The sequence below is a fragment of the Amblyomma americanum genome, chromosome 1 (genome assembly GCF_052857255.1).
Source record: "Amblyomma americanum isolate KBUSLIRL-KWMA chromosome 1, ASM5285725v1, whole genome shotgun sequence".
Classification (NCBI taxonomy): Eukaryota; Metazoa; Arthropoda; class Arachnida; order Ixodida; family Ixodidae; genus Amblyomma; species Amblyomma americanum.
The window spans coordinates 173,935,695-173,960,849 of NC_135497.1; the positions used below are offsets into that span (position 1 = coordinate 173,935,695).

The 25,155-nt window shown below is 46.1% G+C and overlaps 1 protein-coding gene across 4 annotated transcripts in view; it reads right to left on the reverse strand.

Moving 5' to 3' along the window:
* Window positions 1-2,108: 2,108 nt before the first annotated feature.
* The window catches only part of MEP-1 (zinc finger protein MEP-1), a 31,422-nt gene continuing 8,375 nt past the window's right edge, over window positions 2,109-25,155 (reverse strand). For 3 of the 4 annotated variants that reach the window (XM_077647809.1, XM_077647812.1, XM_077647811.1), the window contains 3 exons: window positions 17,188-17,289; window positions 3,835-5,662; window positions 2,109-3,743 (listed from right to left, as the gene is read on the reverse strand). In XM_077647809.1, the coding sequence (XP_077503935.1) occupies window positions 3,054-3,743; window positions 3,835-5,662; window positions 17,188-17,270 (2,601 nt within the window). In that variant the 5' untranslated portion in view covers window positions 17,271-17,289 and the 3' untranslated portion in view covers window positions 2,109-3,053. The remainder of the gene's footprint in view (window positions 3,744-3,834; window positions 5,663-17,187; window positions 17,290-25,155) is intronic. The other variant, XM_077647810.1, reaches the window with a different exon arrangement.

Genomic DNA, 25,155 nt, shown 5'->3' on the forward strand with positions numbered 1-25,155 from the left:
CACTGGCATGAGATCAAGAGCAAGTCAGCTGTGCAATGTCAGTTAACATAAAGACACCCAGGTGAAGAAATTATTCCGGAGCACTCCACTATGGCACCTCTTTCTTATTTCACCCCCTCCATTTTTTCCCTCACGCCACGGTTAGAGTTACTGTGCTATTTAGTTTCTCAAAACTAACTTTTCATAAATGGCATATACTATAAAGCAATACTAGTGAATGATGGGTGCAGCTGCTGCAGTAAGCAGAGGGAGAGGTCCAGTGACTTCTAGAATGCAGGCACACTGGCAGCCACAGCTGTTTGAGTTCATGCTATTCATTCACATATCAGTTTATTCATGCACTCGTTTCAGGCTCCAAAAGCTGCGAGGACTTGCTTGCATGTGCACATGACCTTTAAGGTGCTGCAAATGCAAATCTGTAGATACACATTGATTACAGCCCTCACACACGTACAGGTTGCTCCACTTGGTTAGTGGAACAAAGAGTGGTATCGTAAACTGCCTGTGCTAATAGAACACAGTTTTCTGCAAGTGTAGCTCACTCCTGGCTGTATTAAAATGCAACTGACTGGGCAACATGGCGTCATAAATTTCTTTGCTGGCAACATTAAATTCAGTCATGCTTACCTTTTCTATAAAGTATCAATTCCAAGTGCAGAGCACTTAGAAAACAAAGCTTTTACTTTGATGTTGTGAAGCTTGAGATAAAGAGATATGCGAACGACAGGGCTCTCCCCACGGTGGACTGACCGCCCATGTCTGCGATCACTCGCCCATCACTTAATTAGACGATGGCTGGATCAGAGGTTGCCTAATTTGGTAAGGCATGTAGCACAGAATTATCTTGCTCAGCAGAATCGCCCACCACTCGTAGAAATCGCTGAGACTCACACGCAGTGTTTAAGTCAAATTATCACTCGTGCCAATGCCACACCTCTACATGTGCTGCGGCCAAACAGACTCCTTTCTGCTTCGTTTTTGTTTCCAGCTTGGCATTTAAGCACCCGTGCGAGAATGAAGCAGCAAAAATAGCGATCATGGTGCTCGCTCTTGAGAACCTTGTTCCTGCGCAAAAATCAAACCACGCCGCAAGGAACTGCACACGGGCAGAGTCGTGAGCGATGCAGTGTTGTGGTTCGGCTGTGATGCTTTTTGTTTCGTTCATTCGCTTTTTTTTTCCTTGTTCCACGGTACTCTGTTGGAGAGCTTCTAGATGCTAAATGACAACTGCTATGATTAAAGCAGTCACCACAGACACAGTGTTGGTACGCACGCATTTCAGAATCGCTTGCTCTCCGCACGCTTCTTCCTCACCGCTGCCTCCTTTTTACGGATAGTTAGCTACATGAGAGCATTCTGAGGTGACCCACCGCAGTGGCTCATTAGTTAGGGTGCTAGGCAACCACGCCAGAGGAGCTGGGCCCAGCCCTGGCCACATTTCGGTGGAAGCGGAATGCAAAACGGCGTCCATGTGCTCTGCAATGTCAGTGCATGGTAAAGATCCCCAGGTGGTCTAAATTATTCCAGAGCCCTCCACTCCAGCACCCCTTTTCCTTCTTTTACTCCCTTCATCCCTTGCCTCACGGCGCGTTTGAAGTGTCCACCAGGAATGGCCGGGTTGCACTCTTTTACAAAAAATTTTTCGTCGCGAGACGTTGAGGAAGTTTTGCGCACGCAAAACTATCTGGAGTGATGATCACGGAAATTTCAAATAAGCGTATTGCCGCTTGCAGTAAATAATAAAAAAGTGCCGGGTGCCAACACACAATTTTCACGAGCATTGGCCAACATAAACGTGTTTTCAATCAACAATTGCAGAGTTTTTCAGTGTGTTTGGCTACTACGTCAGCACTTTTTAAATACATTTTCCGAAGTCACTGAAGAACACTGTTATCGCTTTTTTTTTAATAAGAAATTGAATCCTTCTCCTTGAGTATTTGTCGCAGTAGTAAGGTGCCTATATTTGTGGGCCAAGCTGAAAGGTTATAAGATCGCTCCCCCTTTCTGAAGAATTCCTGGGGAGAACCCTGGCGAACAAGTGTCTAAATGATAACCTGATAACCATAAATGCACATTACATATTCAATTTGACATGTAACAAGGGTGTGTATCGTGTTACAGTGGTTCCACTAGGAACTCCTGCACATCAGTTTGCTTTAATTCAGTGCTATATACAGAGAAAAAAATGCAACTTTTATGCAAGGCAGCACTCTGCAAACAGAGGAAAAACTGTACTGAAGGTGGAAAGGTGTGCTTCACAGCATCGCATGAGTATTGATTAAAAAAAAGGAAACACATTGATTAAAAAAAAGGAAAATATTAAATTGTAAGCTTGGCTTTGTCATAAAATGTACATTCAATTTGTTAAGGAAAATATGTTGAAAATGATAAATTGTACTTCATTTTCTCTTAAAACTTATTCACTTCATTTATTTATATTTAATTTGCTCCAAGAGGAACACTACAACAAAGTTGGACAGCAGGAGTAAACATTGACAGCACACCCTTAGAGGAGATCGAAGCACTACGAAACTGTGAAGCACACAAAAATAAATAACATGCACGCTAAGGTAAAGGTGCTGAACAGCAGTCTATAACAAATGGCTATTAGCAACGACTCCAGAAGTTGCTGCATGTGTCAGCGATCAGTCTTTGTGCGTTAACTGAAGAGAGGATGGAAATGAAGCCCTCAGAAATCTGTGAGTCACCCTTTTGCCAGAAAAGAAAAAATAAAGACCAAGGGAGAGGAGCTCAACTTGGCTGCCATATGCGGCAGCTTCTGCAGCAGAAAAAGGCGCAAGACCACAGGCATCCAAGGGCTCAGCCCTGCTCTTCTGTGCTTCCCCACACAGACACACTACACTATCACCACTCCAGATCCCTCAGCCAGCCAGGCATCGTACAGATGAGCACACCAGTGAATTTCAAGACGCGCACTCCTATGCACTCAGACAGGGTCACTCCCCAACCTCCTGCTGGCCGTCCAAGTTGCTTTCTAGAGCCCAGCGCAGCAGAGACAATTTCAAGACGCACTCCTATGCACTTGGGCGAGGTCACTCTCCAACCTCCTGCTGGCCGTCCACGTCTTGCTTTCTCGAGTCCAGCCCAGCAGTGTCCTTGGCACAATCAGGCCCATCCACATCCATGGGCTCTGGTCGGCCAGCATCCTCCTCATCCTCTTCATCCTCTTCAGAACTGTCCTCCTCACCAAAGTCCGAAGTGTGCAGCACTATCATGCCATCAAAAGAGCACAGGCACCGGTCACATTTCTCAATGTGGCACACACGAACATGACAGCGCCGCATGTGCTTCTCTTTCAGGTGTTCTGCCAAGTCCTCCACACTCTCTTTACAAGTTGAACACCGGCTGCCCAGTGAAGGCTCAGCTGGCTCCACAGGGGCAGCAGGGGCCACTTTTGTTGGGGCCACCTCCTCAACCTTGCTCCCAGAGACTGGGGGCTTGGGAACAGGTTTCACTGGTGCAGTGGCAACTTCCTTTGTCTCAGGCTTGGGCTCAGCCTTTGCAGGAATGGCCTTAGCTGGGGCCAAAGGAGCCGAAGGTGGAGCCACAGCAGGCCTTTTTGCAGGTCGCTCATCTGAGGCAGCACTAGAAGAGGAGCGCTTCATGGCCCCACTGTGCACTGTGTACACGTGGGTTTCAAAAAGCTTGTAAAGGTTGAACGTCGCTGTGCATACGGTGCACTTATAGGACAGGTGGGCTGGCTTTAACACCACTCGATGCACCTGCACACACAACAAAGGAACACTTATGCCCACAGCACTCGCATCATACAGATCAATGAAACTGCGAAGAGTGAAACAGCATGCTACTTACCTGGCTCATGTGAGCGACCAGCTTGGAGGCATAGATGCGGCCACACACAGTGCAACGGCCACCATCCTGACCAGAGTTGGCCAGGTCTTGCATGTTGGATGTGACCAGGCCATGTGCACCAAGCAAATGACGTTCAAGGCCTTGGTCTGTGAAGAAACGCCACTGGCACTTCTGGCAGTTGAGAGGAGGACGAGAGGCGAGCATCTTTGGGTGGATCTTCACCTTGTGTATCCACTGCATGTGTGTGCGCAGCTGCTCCAGGTCTTTGATGTAGCCATCGCAGATCTCACAGATAACGAAGGCTGCACCTGACCCACTAGACTCTAGGATCACAGGTGTTCGTGGTCGTTGGCCTGGCGGGGCTTGTTGCTGAGCCGGCAAAGGTGCTGCGGCACGGGGAGCTGGCCTTGTGTTGTTGCCATTGTTGGAAGGTGCTGGTGCACGAGCAAGAGTCACAGTCAGCTGAGGACTTCCATTGAGCAGAGGGATCACCTCCGAACCGCTCCCAACGACCTGAAATACTTGGTTTGACACGGGAGCTGGTTGGATCAATGCTAGCCTTGGGCGCCCACGCCCACGGTTCTGGTTCAATGAGGCAGCCGATGCCAGCTGCTGGTACAGTGGAGGAGCTGCTCCTCGAGGCCCTGCTAGAGCAGGGGCTCCGTTCCGGCTTAGTGCAGCATAAGTGCGGTTCTGCGTACCCTTAACTGGAGCTGTAGCATTGCTGCCTAATGACATGAAGAACTTTTCATAAGTCCTGATGTCCTCTATAGTTATAGGCTTGGCTGTGACTCCCGGGGGCTGAAAGTCGCCAGAAGGCAGCTGGTTCATGCCATTGTTGAAGTACTTCTGGCAACGGTTGACGTGACCACTGGCCTTAGTTTTAAGGTTAGTCTCAAAGGGACAAAATGGGCATTCATAGAACTGTGGTGGGGGCTCCATTGTTGGCAGTCGATTGTGGATAGCCTCCATGTGGAATACAATGGCCTTGGCATCACGTGTCACAAAGTTGCAGAAACTGCACTGAAGTTCACGACGAGATGTGAAGTGTGGCGTTAGTAGGTGGCCTTCTAGGACAAGGCTTGATTCAGTTTTAAAGTCACACACTCTACAAGGCTTTACCTTGAAAGTGTACGGGGCATTTGCAATTTTAGCTTGTTGGTGCGCTTCAGTCAGCCTACGGTGCTCCTCTATCATCTCTTGTGTACGGCCGCCTGCCTTCTTCATTTCACGTTCCTTTAGCCTTATTAAGTCTCGGTTGAATACTTCAAGTGCTCGGCTCAGGCCTAGCCCAATCAGAAACTCCCCAGCAGTACTTGCAAAGTAGTCCGCTACAGAGTTCCCCCCTTTTCCTAAAGAGGGCGCTCTCTCTTTTTTTGGTTTTTTCTCACGGGCTGCACCATTCTCAGTCAAAAACTGGTCTGGCTTCTTTATAAGTAAGGGGGTCACCAAAGAAGGAGCTTCTAGTAGAGCCTCTAGCTCTTCCATCCGAAAGTCTCCAGATTTTGGCATTGTCACTGGGACATATTTGCCGATTTTTACGTAACGGCGAAGGAACTTTGGAAGGCCAGGTCGAATTTTAGCTTCCTCATCCTCTTTCTCATCCTCACTCTCATCTTGCTCTGGCTGTTCTGGTGTGTCTTTGCTTGTTTTATTTTCAGAGGTGTTCTGAGGATCCTTTGAGGGCACCCGGCTATCTTCAGAGACACCGTTGCGACCTTGCTCAGAACTATTAGAGTCATTATCATTGCTGTCATTTGGCTGTGATGCAATGCTGTCTTCCTCCGCCTTTGTGTTCATAGTTGCCCCTTCCATCTTCTCTGCACTGCTATAGAGGAAAAAAGACACAGCACTACAATAAATCTGGTATGCTTAAATCAAACGAAGAGCTCATGCAGCGCCAACCTTCACAGACAACTGTTAATGGGCCTTTGCAGAACTCCAAAGTCAGTTTTCTGGTGCATTGCAAAACCCATTCACCTTGACAGCGCGGCCTGTCCTTAAGTGAATAATTAGATTTATGGGAGTTTAACGTCCCAAAGCAACTCAGGATACGAGGGATGCCGTAGTGAAGGGCTCTGGAAATTTCGACCGCCTGGGGTTCTTTAACGTGCACTGACATCGCACAGCACACGGGCCTCTAGAATTTCGCCTCCATTGAAATTTGACTGCCGTGATCGAACCCGTGTCTTTCGGGTCAGCAGCCTAATGCTATAGCCACTGAGCCACCGCGGCGGCATTAAGTGAATAATTAGGTGCAGCACTGAAGTCCCAGGGCAAGCATAATACAGCTCGTCCTCCCTACTACATGCATTTGCTGCATGTCGCAGCCACAAGCCCTACCAGGAAGGGGTGAAGTACAGCTCTGCCAACCCACTTCTTGGTGGGTGCATGCTGGAAACTCCACAAGCATGAAACTTGCAGAAGTTCCAACACTACGCCTATTCTCAATGATAGGCCACCGTGAGGAAGTTTTGCCCTGCAGGGAAGCTGACTTCAGGGTTTTGCATTGCAAAGTAAATAACTAGAATGATATGAAAAACAAAATTTATTGAGGCCACTCCTTGTTCTTAAGGACTAAATTCTTGTCAAATTGGCACCTCCCTGCCTGAGAAGTGCACTTGCAATGCAAGCATGGAGGAAAAAAAAAAATTCGGGAAAGGGTGTGACATCTCGCAAGCCAAGTGCTCGTGACACCGTTTCCTCCCCCAGTTCCCAGTTTTTCGCTCTAGTCAGTCCTTAATGTTTTGGTGTGGTATGTTACAGTGCGCAAGTCTGCGCAGCCCATGGTGTGCGGGCATCTATAGCAAGGAGGTTGGTCTTGCAGTCAGTATGCCGTGCTAATTTGCGCATGCGTGCACGCAGCAATGATAATGGCACGCTATCAGTGGGGGACCGACTGTTACTTTTTGTGGCTAGGCTTCAAGGTCGGACACTCCCTCCCGAGTTTTTTTTCCTCCATGGACTGAACCGCCATGCTCAACCTCAGCTACTGGATAACTAAACCACTCAAAACATTGTAGGAATTCAAAAAAGAGGTTCACCATCAAAACATTAATATGAGCTACAGCACTTATTAAAAAAAAACAGCGTGAAATTAATGTTACAGCTCCAATGCAGGGATAAAAGTGCAGAAAAGCAGTGAACTCCTGAAGCTACACAGACCAAAACAGAACCTGCATATAATTGACTGTTCTGAATGTTCAAATGACACTTTACAAAGACTTAACAAAGTGTTTACAAAGAGTTGCTTGTTGTGTGCACAAGACAACAATTAGACCGCTACGCTAACATATCAACACTGAAATTATGGGGTGCATACAATGCTCCCGCCTTTTTATTTATTGATGCCACACTGCACTACAATTCCACGCCATGCCTGCCAACTCAAGCAGCTAACGATTCTTGGTTTGCATGACCAATATTGGTTATCTACAGATTAGTACTAAGAAACAATAAAACCTAATGTCAGTGAATCTAAAATTGCTTCCAAGGCTGTTAATTAACCAGTCCTTGCCAAAACAACTTCAGAGCAAAATAATGGCCCCAGCAAGAAACTCCCATGAGCACTTTTTTCCATGGTAGAAGCTCTTGGCAATTTTGACGTTTGGGGACATTTGCTGAGAAATGTGTGCAACATCTGTACAGAAGCTACAAGTGTTTTGAGAAGCTGCTACTTAAAATGTTATCACTTCAACTTCCAATAAGAGATCATATTTTCGCAAGCTGCATAGTCAGGCGTTAAGAAGGCCTCAGGCTATCCTCACATTGTGCAGGCACTCCTACTGGTTCTTTTCCAAGACATGAAAACTCTGATAATGCAAATGCTCATACACAGAGGTGAGCATCCTCACGAGGGCATCCTCATCCTCACCTCATGAGTCCGATTTCAGCTTAGTGAGGTTTCAAAGAACTGGCTGCAGCGCAAAAAAACACTTTTACGAAATTCCACTGTCAAATCAAAGCCTGTTGGCAGCATTGGCGTGAAATTTTTTAATTCACACTGTGAGTAGTTTAGTAGTCGTATCTTCTATCTATTTTTGTACTTTTGCTGGAACTGCAGTATAGCAAAGCGGTGCCACATTGTGGTGGGCAAAGCCAATTACTGTAGTCTTACTATCGAAATAAAGCAGCAGCTTAACCACTTTGGTCTCACTCATCACCTGCTCTGCCTTGAATTGTACGAGGTGCCAAAAAAGAAAGTTGTACTGCTCTCTAAATAACAGGAACATTTCTTGGTTTATTTCTGTCCCTGGTGAGACGTTTGACCACGTAATCGCACGCCTGATTATATGAGCCATATTTCTTGCAGGCATGGTAGGGAATCGACACTCAGCATTTGGGTAATGCGTAAACGTGCAAGCAAAAAAGTCACGGGTGGTTTAGCTTGGGGTTAACCACGACTTTCTATGCTTTTGCTTGACCTGAACTGGCTTACGTTGGTTGATATATCATATGATGTAGGTTTACGTGATATTGCATCATTTTAGACTTTTACTGTGGTAGAACTGGTCATACTCTACATTCATGGATCCTTGCGAGTCCTGATTCCGCTCCTGCCGCAGAGGTGCAGCGGTTAAGCTACGCGCCACTGCAGGCAGTGGCGCCGATGGCAGGTTCTGCCATCGGTGCGGCTTATGAATAAGACCCATGGTGTTCATGAGGTATCTCTTGTGACTAATCATTAATTGAACTGCCACAGTGGGCAGTATTTTCAGAATCCGGCGGGCAGCTTGTGATGACGTCACAACATCACGTTGACCAAGCTGGCCCACATGCTAGAAGCAAGCTTCGGAAAAACATACAACCACTTTTCGGCGGAGTAGAGGCGCTAGGGCACTAAAATGGCAACCAGAGGAATCGTTCTCTCCAGACTCGGAGAGTCAGTGCGATTACCATTATTCAGCCTATATGCTGCATTTTAGCGACTCATTTGATTTTCAAGTGGCCTGAATAATGATTTATTTTAAGCGACAGCATAAGAACCTCACTGCAACGAAAAGCCGGCATCGTACTGGGAGAAGACACTAGAGAAATGAAAAGCTTCATAGCTAAAGGAGTGGGATGCGGACGCGCGGCGGCGCTAAATAATCAGTTCCGCTGGCCGCTGGTTCAGACCACTACGCTATCGCCACAGCTTTTTTTTAAGCATGGTATTTATTACACTGAAGATATATTCTATTTAGGTTAACTAAATTATTTATAAAGCTTTTAGAAAGCGCCATGAAATGCACCGCTAGAAGGCAAAGCAATAGAGCACTAGACGCGAGGTAAGGCTGAGCACATCACCAAGAGGGAGTGCCACTCCGGTTTAAAGTTGGTCAGCTGACACACTTCCCACAGATGAACAAATAGTTGGGAGAAATCTAACATCCTGCCTGTATAAACTGCCAAGCTCGCGAGCTGTGCTTGCAATGTTGTCCTTTCTGCCATGTACCTGCGCCAGCGTTCACGCCTGTTAAACTGCCAGTCCCTCACGCTGTAGTTTGAAAGCATGGTCTTCATCTTCCATCTGTGCGCATGGAAGCACCGTTGGACGAGCGTGCAGCAAACCGCACGAAATGGCAGAAGATTAGAAGTAGTGAAATTCAGAAGCCCAATGTCATCAGGTAATGGTAATTAAGTGACCTAAATACTTTCCTTGTTCTAAGCCTATTCTGTGCTTACCACTTATTTTAATTGTCATAGTAAAAGTTACTGCGTTATTTTCTAATTATTCTTGGCATACATTAGTTTTTGTACACAGACAACGCATTGAGTCATTTTAGCAGCGCACATAGATAACAATGAAATGATATAAGTGCAGGGCACATGTATGTATGCAGTGCGTGCCAGAATTAACGGCAGAGTGATATTTTGAGGCTCAACTCGTAGCTGTCTCGCTTTTTTCTCACGTATTAGCTCAAGCAACACACACATGCACACACAACAATATAAGCATCTAGCCTCTCGTCCAAGAACTTTTCCGACAACACAAAATAACTCGAGTATTTAGTCGGCGGCGGCGTTGGCCATGAGCGATAAATCTCTCCTCTCCCTCCTCCTCGCAATGTATGCCACTGCCCGAACAAATAGCGCGTGATGGCAGCGCCTCCTGCTCGTCTCGTTCGGGCGCAGTGGGGCCGTGCGGGCACGCAGGAATCACGCGGTGAGCAACAAACAACGCAGCGCACATCCAAAGCACGTTCACCACGAAGCTTATGGCTTGCTGCCCATTCGTTCAGTCCGGAAGCTATGCTGGTGTTCGTGGCATCTGGTTTGTTGAGAACGATGTGCCGACGAACTACGACTGCAACCCGAGTCCCGCGCGTTTTGGCAAGGCGCCTGGCAGCGCTTCTACGTGGTTTGCCACTCCGCGTGTCCGTTTCACCATACGTAGCAGAGCAATTTGGCTAACGGGCAAGGTGTCACGCCGAACGGGCGATGGCGTTCCGTGGACTCCTTGGCAGTCCTGCAACACGCTGTCGCGTTCCACTCTTAAACACGAAGCTTAAGCGTCCTCAAATTTTTTTACCAGTCTGTGTAATGCAGTGCAATTCTAATATTTTTTTTCCTTCAGTGCAAGGTATTCTTGCATGATGTGTACTTGTGAGGTTTGTTTCTTCAAAAATTCATTAAGAGTCTGAACGCGTTCTGCAGGAAGGCTGTAGTTCTTATGTTGTTCGGGTACCAGAGGCAAGAGGTTGAGGGACTGTGCAAGGTAAGTGGTCATTATACACTTTATGAACCTCTTTCTGCAGTTTACCAGATGCAATTGAACCATTTATTGATGATACTTTACTTTTGCCAGACATTTCTCAGCACTTTGGCAGGTATATCACGCTTTAGCCCTAGCTCTTAAGTTTGTGAGGTTTTCATATGAAGTATCTGCAAAAAAAAAAAACAGCAGTTTTGTTTTTGTTCCTTTAAGTACCTATTTTTCTGTCCCATATTTCTCGTTTAACAAGTCCAGCGGACTGAGGTATATCTAGCATTGCTGTAAGCAGGATGCATGCAGTAATCCTTTCATTGAACGCGTATACACTGAGGTTTTCTGAGAATACGTTTTCAAGGCATGTTCCCTGAATAACCAATCAGCTAGATGAATTTTCTAATGCCACGGTTTCACTGGGATAATTAACAGTGGTGATAAGCTGATAACAGTGGGTAACTGATCGCTTCCAAGGGGGCTGCCTGTGACATGCCATTAAAATTTGCAAAAATAGGAAGGAGGTGAACGTAAAGCTAAGTCTAGACAACGCATTCTATCAGTGCATGGCGAGGAGCAGGCATTTTTGCCTGCAAGTAGGCCAAGGGTTCTAAATCAGTTTAGTCTCAGAGAATCCAAATATTTTTCAATGGGTGTGGAGGAACCGTGTGTGTCTTGGCTTCCATCCCTTCCTGCCTAACATGCAAGCAAAAAGAGCGTGCAGATGCACAATGCCTACAAAAAAACCCCCCAAATTCAATATTAATGACTGGTGTATAATGGAATAGTCTATCACCAATAAGCACTTCAAAGAACGTAAAGATTCCGCGGAACCCAGTTAAGAATCTCTAAAGCAGGCAGATGTTGTTCAATAAAAAAAAATCAACTTTGACACTAGTATGTCTGCTGACCGCTCCAAAAGGTATAGTGAGCATTAAAATTTTCCACTACCAAACAGCTGAGCTAGGTGCTCATAAGTTCTTCTAGTCGGTAATTTAGTGTAATTTTCATGTACAGTAGCAGGCATAGCAAAACCTGAATTAATTCGGATTTGAAGGGATCAGAAAAGAAAGTCCACATTATCTGAAGGCCCCCTAAAAACTGCCAAAAAACACTCGCATGATAGTTAAACTGGGTAATGGTTGTCTGCTTTTGAGATGAAACTGCACAGCAATGACAATTTTTTAAGCTCCATGAAATGCTTTACAGCATGCACACTGCTGAGAGAGTCGTTCAAAGCTGAACAGCTCCAAAATGGCAAGGGCCTCTACAGCCTCTTTCATGGTGCGATGCAATAACTGTAGAGCCTCCTCCCAAGCAAGAGCATCATATGTGCAAAGACTTCACCGCATGGCCAGAAGTGAGGGACACGTGCACTGGCATTGGGACAGCAAGATGCTTTCACGAATGGAAAAGAAAATGTTAGAAACAGTGCACAGCAAGGCTCAGATGGCTAGTGGCGAAGTTCAGAAAGCAAGCTATACCGCTGGGCTATTTCTCAGCCTAACAACGGGGATCCTCCGATAGACATCACACCTGCCGTTGCATGCATATCAGAAGTATGCAGCCGACATAAAGTTCCGCCTTCAGGAGGTATATACGGACGCTCACTTGCCATGTCAGTCATACACTGCCACTGCCCCCTCTTGAGAGGCCATGTAAATTAACTGCCAAGAGCCTAGCAGCATGCGATTTAACGAGTGTCCGACGCCACAGACTTACACGGCCGCCTGCTGGGACCGCACTGGCAAGTCCAATTGTCCAGATTTCTCAATCAATGAGGGTTGCATTAAAGAGGCGTTGCTGTATGGCCTTACAGTTGAGAACAATGGCTGTAATTGCCTCTAGAGTGATGTTAAAGGACTATAGACACCTAATTTTTGTGGCATGTTTTCTTCTGTACAGTGATGCGGAGGACACTACTACGCATGAATCACAATGTGATATTCGCCTACAACCGCTAAATAATTTATAATTGAATTTTTTCTCTCGTGCTGTTTCGGTTTCAACAGCCGAACGATGGTTGTGACGTCAAAGAGTGCTTTTGTCTCACGCGAGGCATATCAAGACATCGTTTTAATTTATTGCAGTGCTGAAGCCAGCCTCCCTCAAGAGCCGGAATGACAACGAATGTGGAAGCAGCGATTATATTGCAGTTTTTTTCATGTCTCACGTGACCTGTAATTACACGTTGACATCACAGTCCTCATTTGGCTGTTGGAACCGAAGCCGAAACAGCACGAGAAAGAAATGAGATTATAAATTATTTAACCTTCATAGGAGAATACCAGGTGGTAATCCATGCATAATAATGCCTTACGCATCATTCCAAACAAGAAAACGCGCACCCAAAATCTAGGTGTCTGTACTCCTTTAATGGTCACTGAAGACACACTGAAGACAAACAGAGCTTGGCCTGTATTGATAGAGTATGCGTGCTTATCACAAGCAGACCACAGTCACCGAAAATGGAGCTTTTAAAAGCTAGGAAACGCCAAGAAAACTAAATACAGGTGTCGCCATCACCGGCCGATTTTGCAAGTAAAATGCACCCATTGATGCCCAATTTTTGGGCACGGATCCCAGAAGTTATGCTACACTGCAATTCACTTCAAAACGGTGGCAACCCATACTTTTGGCAAGGATGTCGCGAGTTTCAATCAACTGGTAGGAAGATTTTTAAATAAATTCTTTTCCTGATGGACAAACATCAACAGTAACCTAACCAGAAAGAGCCAGAGAATCAATTTTTACTCAGGACAATAACAGCCCTGAGTTCTCCTCAGTCCCTTTAAAAAGTATCTTACAAGCTGGTAGCATACCATTCTTGACAATAATAGTGGTGCCTTCTGAAAGCCTACCTCCTCACTTGTGACAACTGACTGTAGGGCTCCTGGCCCCACCCTCTGATCAAATAATTTGTTTACTCCACTGGTTCACAGGCACCATCTCTAGAACATGCAGTGGGCGGAAAAATTTTATTGAAGACTGGTTACAGCCAACACAATCTAGGGATTTCACCACGCCTCTCTCTGCCACGCCCTCTCCATGTTGGTTTCTCTCACCCATCCAGGCAACAAGCCTTCGCAAGCGAAACTGCCCTTTCTTCACTTTTAGACAGGAGGTACGTATACCAGATGCCTACTTCATGGCCCTGCCTCGCAAGCATTTTTTCTTGCTTTTCGCTTTGAGGCGCATTTACAGGAGCACTTCCGTGCACTTGCTGTGTGAACCTGTTCGTCTCCAGGCAGCCCCTCATGTGCGTCATGGTATGCGTGAAACACTTATCAATATTGGGGGGGGGGGGGGCGGGGGGGGGGGGGGGGGGGGGGGGGGGGGGGGGGGGGGGCAAGGAAATGCACGAGCAGCTTTCTGCCAAGAAAGCTGTTTTAGCACGCACACAGCACGCACATAGGTGCGTGCTAAAACAGGAAGAAATAAACTAAATAAACAAGGTGAATGCTGAATGAAGGGCAGAATAGTACCCATACCATACAGACATAAATGGGACATAGCAAGAAACTAAAATTCGTCTCTTTTTTGTATGCGAGAACTAACGGCACAACAGGAAAGAGCGACAGCATCTAGTAGACGACCCATCATTCGCCAGTGAATCAGAGTGATGGACCAATGAAATTCAGTTTACTGTGCCCTCAAAGCGAAGCCTTGGATACCAGCGGAGTGGAAGAGGAGGTTGGCTTTAACCAGAGTGCAAATGGTCTTTAATTTGAATTTTTACTGCCTTTCAGAGCACACTTGACTCTAATGCTTAGCAGAGACTACCTTAACAACCCAATCTACACTTTGGGCCCGTTTATTTGAAATGTCCAAGCCTAGTCAAGGTTCAGCACTTTTTTTTTTTTACCTAGGTTTCTCTCTTGAAGCCGGCAATGTTTACAAAATGTAATTTATATCACTATAGTTACATAGCAGTCCTTTGCAACTCCAGCTGACAACAAACACCATATTTAAAGTTTTTTTTGGGTGGTGGAGACAAGAAGCAGGGCATTAACCTTTTTTTGGACCCATTATACAAGCCCTTTCTTTCTTGGGCATCCTCCAAAGAGCTGCACTTTTGTCCTTGGCATCAACATGGTGGAGGTGGTTGGCAAAATATCCATCCCCTTACAACCGGCACTGGCACACACGACGCAGATATACACGTGCAAGGCCTCTACTCAAGCGAAGAATCGTTTTGGCCCTGGCCCATGAGTACGCAGGGCCAAAACGGCCCTGCGCCGGAGATGACATTTCAGCTTCAGAGATGACAGAAGAGCGCAGGCCACTTTCACCGCAGGCACGCATCATGCTGCTTCCACAAGCCCACTGCGCATGGCCAGGGCAGATGCCAAAAGCTGTTGTGGTGCCCCGTCACACCACATTTTTTTATGGGTAAATGAGAATACTTTCATTCCTCTTTAAATGATACGTGACAATTTTCCTTTCTGGCTTCCATGGTGGGCATGACCAGGAGTACATTAGGCGCTCCCCATCATGATTCACTCAGTGTGGTGCAGCATCGTAGTTGTCAGCAGGGTGGTGGTTGGCGGTAAATTTTGCTCACATTCAGCAGCTGCAGGAACTCTCCAAGCCATGGCCATATATTTGGCGTTTGAAACAGCAGCAGGGGTTTGCAACATAAGGTTTTATTCGGATTTTTGCATGCCCTACTTCAATAGAGACAGGTTGATCACTGGAAGTAAGGGTAAGCGCTCAATGTGTTTGGCAAGTGTTTCTTTGATGTCATGTTAGGCTTTCGTCCTTTGTACCGCTGCTAACATTCTTTTCTTTCAATCTCTCTAAAAGTTCCTTTTCTGTGAGGAGGTCGAGGTCGTCGTCCACTAACACTGTTCAATGACTGGTGCATGCTATTGAATATCAGAATGTCTCCAAAGGATGTGACACGTCACTGTCTCATGGTGCTGTTTATCATGGACCTCTAGGAGCCTTGAAGTCTCCACTAGCCATCATAGCTATCTTGTACCCAAGGCCTAGAGTACCAGTCAGAGTTCTTGTAACTAAGAACAGTGAGATAACTCTTCCTCTTTTGTCAGGATTTTTACTGCTGATCGCATGGAATTACAGAAAGTCTGTTTTTGACCAAGAAAAAACTCATTGCTTTGAAACGCTCATTTGGGAGGGTGGGATGGAGCCTTAATATTGTATTTCTGTTCTGATGGTAGTGCCAGCCACCCAGCACTGAACCCACTGGGGGACAGGACAGGTACTTGAAAACAAGTCCTGCCCATGCCAGCTGTACAGCAACGCTATATGGCATCATTGAGGTTGGCTATGCCACACAAGGTAAAAACCTTAGCTGCCTGAAGAGGGAAAAACAAAGAGAATACAGGAGAGATTCGGGAAATGAGGTGGGAAAGTAAACGTTCAGAAAGGCATTCCAGCATGACTTTTGTTTGATCTAGTCGTGGTATCGAGACATAATGTGCATAATAATGAACTGGCAAGACAACGATGACAACATATGGCGCCAGTCCTGTCTTGTATGTGTTGTCCTCGTTTTCTCGTGCCAGTTCTCTCTTATGCACATCAAATTCAGAAGGGAGGATAGGAAAAGGCAACTGCACATTTCCTTCGGTCATGTCAGCCCCACGAGTGGAGTCTGAAAAGCCGGCGCGCTGATGTGGGGTGTTCCCTCTGCCGAGGGGCCTTAAAGGTCCACGTACTTGGTACTGGCTCAACCACCACAATCCCCTTTACCCTAGACATGGCCGAATGCCAGGCATGGCTAGACGTAGTTGAGCCGAACCCTCGTGTGCTCAGTACTAGCGTCACAACTCACCATTGCCTACGCATGGCAGGCTTCCCCGTGGAGTTTCACCAAGGTGGCTTAGTAACCGATTTAGCAAGACCAAATAAGTGTGTAAAATGTTCCGTGTCTATTTAAGGAGTGCCTGTTCGGATCTTCATGAGCATGGTGGCACAACAGATGCTACTGGCATGCTCAAGTGACTGGTGTGGCATATTTTTATGTATTTCACATATTTATTATGAGTCGAGGAAGAACTTCGAAAACATGACTGCCTTTCCAAAATTTGCACCACTTGGGGTTTAAAATGAACCTCTTGGAAGTGGTTCTCATATGTAATCCATGGAACGTTTAAGGTATTTGCAAGACAATTTCAGAATCCTTCAAACTGTCACTATTCAGTGACAACTGCTACCTTTGTTGGTTAGATGAGATGGAAACCACATGTTCTTGTTCCAAGTACAACATACAAATTGAATTGCTTCTATACAGGGGCTGATCTATTTTACAGTAGATGTTTATCTATCCGCAGGGCAGTTCTTGCCAAACATCCACTGCCGCAATGCAGCGGCACAGTTCGTGAATGAGTAAGTGAAATGAAGTAGTGCAATTTTTCTTAATTTGCCTTTTTATGCATATGCATACAACAAGCCAATTCACGGTCTCAACTGTACACACTGTACATGCTGTACTCACCCACCTTCTCCCCCCCACCCAAAGTCCTCAGTAGTTTTCACTGCCATTCCTAACATTATCATAGCTAAGAACTATAGCCTTCTGAAAAAAAACATTTGGAATGACCCCATGACCCCACAAATCAAAATTACACATTATTGCATGCAAAAAAAAAGTATGTTGTATAAGCACAACCACTCCCTTTTAAAAAAAAAGAACAAACCTTTTATGTGTGTTCTCTCCTGGCCTCTGTGATGTGCTGCTCGGCATTGACTCATTAGTGTTTTCTTTTTCAGTGGTAACCATCTTTTCTGTAGGAGCCTGCCTGAAAAGAACACAGAGCAAAATATCTCGGTGCCTTGAGATTTGTTCTCAGTAAGTCCTTAAAAGAAACACTGACCAGTTTCTGAGAAAAAGTGCTGAGCTAGTCAGCTAATCAATATCAAAAATAGCACAACTGCAGCTTCTCATCCATGGCGTTATAATGGCAGAAACATGAAGACAGGTGCCTGGCTGACACTGCAGCTACAACAGCACTTCCTGCCAGCTAAAATAAATCCAACACACAAACAAGAAAGTAGCAGGTGGCAAGTTGACTACAGCCAGAGCACACTCTCTTGAATTGTCTCTAAACCAAGCAACTATATTTGTAAACACACAGCTACATTCAGAACTCACTGCTAGGAAAGGCTATAGCAGGAAGGACCAAAATGGCAAACAGAAGTCAACAATAAACTCTATGCAGAATATATTTGGTTCATAAAAATACAATTCACCTGCTAGAAAACACCCCTTAAATAAGAACAAGAATGTGTAAACTGAAACTAACTATGGGCTTTTTTTTTTAAGGCACACAAATCACTAAAACGATTATTTTACACAGCAATGCATAAACTTCAGTAGCTAATAACAGTTGCCATAGCAAGTACAAGTCAAACGTATGTAGCCAATTCAAAAACAGCACAAAATCGCTTCAAGGAACTGCTCTTGGTGTGAGCATGATTTTCATTCTCCAAGAATACGCTCTACCAAGTGGAGTATATTGTTTGACTATGCCATGCTCTCTGCCATTTTGTCATTTTTCTCCAATTTCTTTATGCATGCATTTTGCAGTTTCTGTAGGGGGCACGTTCACTTTGCTATGTGTAGGGGCATGTAAATATTCTAAATTTTTTACAGGGAAATGAATATCTTTTTATTTAAATCGCAGAACGACTCTAATAAATTATTCCAAACAAATCCATTTGCAAGTTTTCGAATTTGGCACAACATTCAAATAGGGCATGCCAAAGTTTTTTTTTTTTTCGATGTGACTGTTTCAAAAACAGGCCCACTTCAATGCTGCACAGCATGCTGCCACAATTGGAGCCCTTTTTTCATAATGCTCATTAACTCTTTAAGAACTCACTAAGAAAAGGGTACCAAAATGGCTACCATAAAGGAACGGCTACTGCCATCTATGTTGTAAAAGGATGAACACTATTTGACGACCTCTGTTTGTCAGAAGCCACTCGGAAAGTAACGAAATACCCATGATGAGGTGAGCTCATCATAAACTTTTAAGAATTAAGCAAACACAGCTGTGCAAAAATGCTCATAACTAAGTTAGAATAAAGTACATGACAAAGTAAACGGAGCACATACACCTTAAATTAGCAAAATGGCTACACCGAGACCATTTCCAAAAGAACTGCTTAACGTCACAATTTTTTAGTGCAGTTATTAAACACATATGCTAGCAGAAATACAAAGTGCATTAATCTTATCTCTGGAACATCACAGAGAAGAAACAGCAAATACTATTTGAAGACACCAGAAATGTACTCAAAGCAGTTCAGTGTGTTGACATGGTGGCCACTGTAGAAATGCAGTACCAGAGTGGCACTGCCGACGTGTCACATAGCTGGTACCGCTAGGAGTTCACAAGCAATATTTCTTGGGCAGCATGATCACAGGCAGAAGGCTCATTTTGCAGAAAATTCACCTATTTACTCAGCTAAGCAAATCAAGATTACAAAATGGATCACCCACTTCCTAAAGCACACAGGTAATGGTAATGCTCAGAAAGAGCTTAGTCCTTAAAATACGCACTTAAATCTTATACAGTCAAAACCTTTAAGAAATCCCAACATGCTTCAGGAGTCTTCTTATCACATTCCAGTAACAAGCACATTCGGCATTCCTGTCGCAAGTGACGCACGTCACAGCAGCAAAAGATTCTAAAAGGCAAGATACGATGCTTGGCATAACATCAGGTAATTATCACGACATTTTTTATCAGAACATGTCTCTGCATACAGCTTTTGTGTAACTAACCTCTGTGCAAGTGCCACATAGTAGTCTCACAACCCGAAGCAAAGGATTTGTGCTATAGGGTTCCAAAAGCTAACACTGCAAGAACATGAAAATCTAGGAAAAGTAGGCAAATGCTAACACATGGTTCAGCATAAACGTCTCAACCAGCTGCTAATTTCCAAGCAAAAAAAACTCTAAGACTCCTTGTCAGATATTGCAAATGAGGTGAACAAGGGATACATGTCCTGGCATGTATCCCATTCCTTCATGTCAAGGATGAGTGTTCTCAATGTACCAAACATACCTAACCTGGCTGTCCCCTGCGACTGGCCACAGGTCGTGCGACCTGTCATGTGCAAAACATTTGGCTGCCAACGGAGTGGTGTGGCAGGTTTGACACATACCGTGGCGGCTCCAATCTCACCAAGAAAGAAAGGCGGCAGGGAAACACTCGGCACGTGTGCGAAGAGCAGACAAAAATACCGAGAAAATTTTCAACGCTTCCCCGGTTCATGGTACTCGCGAACCAGACTTTCAAGATGTCGCAGTGCACATTCAGGTACTTATCCATGTGCTGAGTTCGCAGCCATTGGACCAGTTTTCCACCTCACTTCAGCACACACACTACTGCATCTGGCTGCCTAGACAAGCAGAACACAAAAATTGTGGTCTAAGCACAAGAAAGAATACAAAGTAACAATGACTGTCTGCGGTGCGCATTTCAGCCCTGCTGTTTTACAGGTAGGCAACGATTTTGATTTGACATAAATTGTGAACAAGCTCTAACAGAAATATTTTTCAGCAGCGGGCACCTGACAAGCAAGTTAGTTCCAGCTTTCAAGTGGCGTTCGCTGCTTCCGGCCCCTCATTTAGGCACTCCTGCCGATTCTCAAAAACTACAAGTGGTAGCTACCACTTCCTCGGTGCCACAAATGCTATTACCGACTGCGGATGCGTCGCATCAATTAGTATGAGGCCAGCGCTGTGAAGAGTGAAGGTAATGGTTGATTTATTGGCAGAAGTGCTAGAGCATATGATTCCTTGACTAAGAAAGAACCGAACGACGTGTGATACCGGCACAAGGAGGGAGCTCAATTAGGCTGCACTTCGGCAGTCATCATCTAAGGAGTCTGGTGAAGCTGGGAGCCGGCACGTGCCGCTTCTGAGGAGTGGCAGGGAAAGATGGTTGAAGAGGGCAGCCGGCCAGCTGGGGCAGAGAAACCACAAATGTAGGTGCAGTGGACGGTGCGTCCTCTGTGAATGCGGGCTTCAAGCGGTCAATTGAAATTGTGTGTGCGCGCCCATGAATGTCGATGATGATGAACTGTGGTGTTCTTTCGAGTACATGGAACGGGCCGTTAAGAAGTGCTGAAGCGGCTTGCAGACAGAGTCTCGGCGAACAAAGATGCGTGTGCAAGTCGCTAGTTCGGATAAAATGTGTGAAGTTGGCCGAGACTGGCGTCGTAGATGTGGTGCTCAGAGATGGCGGCAAAAATGGCAGAGCTGCGTCACGTAATCGTTAGGGTCAGGACTTGTAGACAAATCGAATCGGTGGATTTGAAAAATTCACCAGGAAGCCGCAAGGGCGAGCCAAAGACAAGTTCTGCCAGAGTGCAACGAAGATCTTGTTTCAGTGTAGCACGAAGGCTGAGCAGAACCAGTGGTAGGGAGGCAGTCCAGTGGGTAGTGTTGAGTAGGGCTTTGAGGGATGTACTGAGCGAACGATGGAAGCGTTCGATCATGCTCTTGGCGATGGGATGGTAAGCAGTAGTTTTAAGTCGGGAACTTCCAAGTAAAGTCATAAGGTTATTAAAAAGTGAAGATTCAAACTGGGCACCGCGGTCAGTGGTGATGGTCAAGGGAACCCCGTACCGGGAGGCCCAGCCGGCGACGAAGGTTCTGGCGATGGTGTCACTTGTGGCGTCAGGCAGAGGGAACGCTTCGGGCCAGCGAGTAGACCGATCAGTGCAAGTAAGAAGATATGAATGCCCAGCAAAAGGTAGTCAAGGGACCCAAGATATCAATGTGGACGTTCTCAAAACATGCTGATGGCGGAGGGAAAGAGCCCTTCGAAGAGAGATGTCTTGTGAGGCTGAGTTTTAGACTGCTGGCAAGCCAGGTAGGCACGGGCCCAGGCGCACACGTCTTTGTTGATGCCGGGCCAGACGTAACGTTTTCTGGGGAGATGCTATGTGGCACGAATTCCGGGATGGGACAGGCCGTGGAGAGCATCGAAGACAAGACGACGAAAGGCACAGGGGACCAAAGGGCGCAAAGTGCCTGCCGAAGTGTCGCAGAGAATGGGGACGGGGCACGAAGGGAGATTTTCACAGAGAACAAGCGAGTCAGGGTCCTTGCGAAGGTCCATAACTTCCGCATCATGCTGCTGCGCTTTGGCGAGGGCGGCAAAGGCGAGGGAGCAGCAGAGGCGAGGGAAGTAGTAAAAAGTGACAGTGCATCAGCTGGGGCGTTGTCAAGGCCTTGCACATGTCTGATGTCGGTCGTGAATTCTGCCACGTACGAAAGGTAACGAATTTCACGGGGCGACAATTTACCGCTCCCCGATTTAATGGCAAAAAGTGAGTGGTTTGTGGTCGGTGACAATGTGGAACTGCTAACTTTCTAGGAGGTGCTTGAAATGCTGCACAGACATGTACATGGCAAGAAGTTCACAGCCGAAAGTGCTATAGCAGCTTTTGGCAGCAGAAAACATGCGGGAAAAAAAACAGAGGGCTCCAAGCACCATCCACGAGCTGGTGTAGCACGGTTCCAATGCCAGAGTAGGAGGCGTCGGTTATGAGTCGTAGGGGTGCATCAGGACACGGATGAGCAAGGTGAGATAGTTTTGCTTTGGCGGCCTGGAAAGAATCCAGAGCAGCTGAAGACCATGTCACTTGTGCGCGGAGTTTGGTTTCTTGCCTTGAAGCATGTCTGTCAATGGTTTGAGGAGCACCGCACAGTGGGGGATGAAATGGCAATAAAAGCTGACAAGGCCCAGAAATTCATGGAGCTTGCGGATCGAGGCAGGCTGCGGAAAGTCTTGAATGGCCTTGACTTTTGATGGGAGCGGCCGAATGTCAGAGCGGTTGACACGGTGACCAAGGAAGGCGAGCTCCGACTTGCCGAATTCACAATTTGCTCTGTTGATGATCAGGCCGTAATCAGAGAGATGTTGGAAAAGCTGCCGGAGGTGTTTCAAGTGCTGCTCCGTGTCAAATCTGATTACTAGAAAGTCATCGATGTAGTCCATGCAGTAGGGTAAACCCTGTGTCACTGTGTCCACAAAGCGCTGAAATGTCTGGCCAGAGTTACAGAAGTCAAATGGCATGCGGATGTATTCAAAGAGGCCGATTGGTGTAATGATTTCAGTTTTGAGTCCATCGGATGGTTCTACGGGGAGTTTCTGGTAGGCCTTGACCTATCCTAGGCCAATTTAGGGTAAATTTTGGCGTCGTGCAGCGCTGCGGTAAAATCCACGATGTGAGGTAGGGGATAACAGTCCGGAACGGTAGCGTAGTTGAGGGCACGGTGATCACCACAGGGCCGTCAGTCCCCTGGGGATTTCTTCGGTACCATGTGTGGAGGGAATGCCCATGGGCTAGATGAAGGTCGGATAATGCCAAGCTCCAGCATGTGTTCGAACTTGTTGCGGGCGACCTGTAAATGGTCTGGAGCAAGGCGACGGGCTCGAGCATGTGTGGGCAGGCCAGTGGTCACAATGTGATGCGTGACCTGGTACTTGGTGGTAAGAAGTTGATGGGACGGAGCAGAGAAGAGTATTCATCCAGGAGGATCTCGTAGGCCGTCTGGTGTAATGTATCTTGTGGTATAGCAACCAGCACTGAGGTGTTGCTGGCGTTGAATTCGGCACCTTGTGAGCTGGTGGGCTTCTTCAGTCTGCTGGATGAATGTGTTGACGTCAGCATAGGCGTCATCTTAGCTGTGACCAGCGGATAGCATGGCGTCCAGCATAGTTGTGACACGACGTCTGTAGGCCAGCTGGAAAGGGGTAAGACTGGTCGTCTCCTGCTCTGCCGTATTGTAGGCAAAGGTTGCATACGGGCAATTTTCGTCCTATGTGCGATGTTCAACATCAACACACACCGAGAGCATGTCTGCGAGCGTTCGGTTGAGGTGTTCAGTCTGCCCATTTGTTTGCGGATGAAGCCGTGGTCTTCTTGTGACTGGTGTGAGTAAGCTCGAAGAGAGCCCGCATTAAGTCAGCCGTAAAGGCGGTGCCACAGTCCGTGATTACGATCGGTGGTGCACCGTGACGCAAGACTATAGATGTTACAAAAAACTGAGCCACTTCAGTCTCAGTATAGCGGGGCAGCAGCTGTGTCTCTGCGTACCGGGTCAAGTAGTCTGTTGCCACAACAATCCATTTGTTTCCGGATGGCGATACTGGGAATGGGCCCAGCAGGTCCATGCCCATTTGTTGGAAAGGTGCTGTAAGCAGCGGTCGTGGTCGTTCATGTCCGGGTCACCAGTTTGTCACACCAATCAGTATGAGGCCGGTGCGATGAAAGTAACGGTTGATTTATTAGCTGAAGTGCTGGAGCATATGATGCCTTGACCCAGGAAGAACCGAACAGCGCGTGACACCAGCACGAGGAGGGAGCTCAATTAGGCTGCACCGAGACCCAGTCCAGGCCCATCAGCTCTCCCGCCTAACCAGGCTTGGTCGGGCCGGCATGTGACAATAATAGAGCACACATAGACCACAGGTTGTAGAAATGTTAAATTTCACTTTAGAGAGCACTAGTGACTAAATTCCGATGTTAACTTTGTCTTTGTATATGCTGGTGCAGAAGAAGGCCAGAAGAAATAAGCGAAATACAGAGTTCATACTCCTTGCAATAGTGCGACATGCGAGTGACAGTACAAAACAACAGATCAGAGTGCTTACCGGTTTTGCTATGCAGCTTTTCAAGCCTTCATTTGACAAAGGCAAGTGCGATGATCCAGCAATAAATCTGGGCATTTTCGTTAACTTTCAAGGCTCAAGATGCATTACACTAAAAAAGTAAAAATTACCAACGTAACGAATTTCCAGTAAAAAACCATGGTCTGTCTGATACAGCCAACCGCAGCCGAGACCTGTCGCCACCCACTTTTCTGCATTGTTGAAGCACTAAAACTGAATGGAGTGAATGCACAGTATGTCACACAAAACGCTAATTTAAAGCTTATTGTATAACATCAACTCATTTGGCAAACACTCGTACTGGTGACAGTGAATACATGTAGAACATTGCATATTTGTTGTCACTTATATCCACTGTTTCAGCAGTTATATTTCTCGTTGAGCAAACGAGACTGTTTCAACTTGGCATCTGAATAGTTGCAGATGTAACATACTACAGCACAGAGAGCAGTGCTCATAAAGCTCTTTACTTCCATAAATGCTGCCCTAAAGCCTCTTCTCTGTAATGTATTGATCGATAGCAAATATCACATAGGGCCAAAATGGCGAATATACAAAAGAAAACCTACAACACAGCATTTTGTAGATATTAATGAGCATAGACACCAAATTTTTGCTTGCGTGTTTTCTTCTTTGTAATGGTGCGTTAGACTTCAGTATACATGGATCGCTGTACGGTATTCCCCTATGACCATCTAAGTTATATATAACTCATTTTCCTCTTTGACACAGTTTCGGTGGCGACATGAAAGGCAAGTTTAGGTCATGCAAGGCATGAAAAAAAAACTACAATACAATCGCTGATATGCCACTTTAATTCACTGCAATGCTTTAGACAGCCTACTTCTGGAATGACAATAAGCAACATATCAGAGATTATGTTGCAATTTTTTTCATGCCTCATGTGATGGAAACTCATCTTTAATGTCACAACCATCATTCACTTGACAAAACTTATGCCAAAACAGC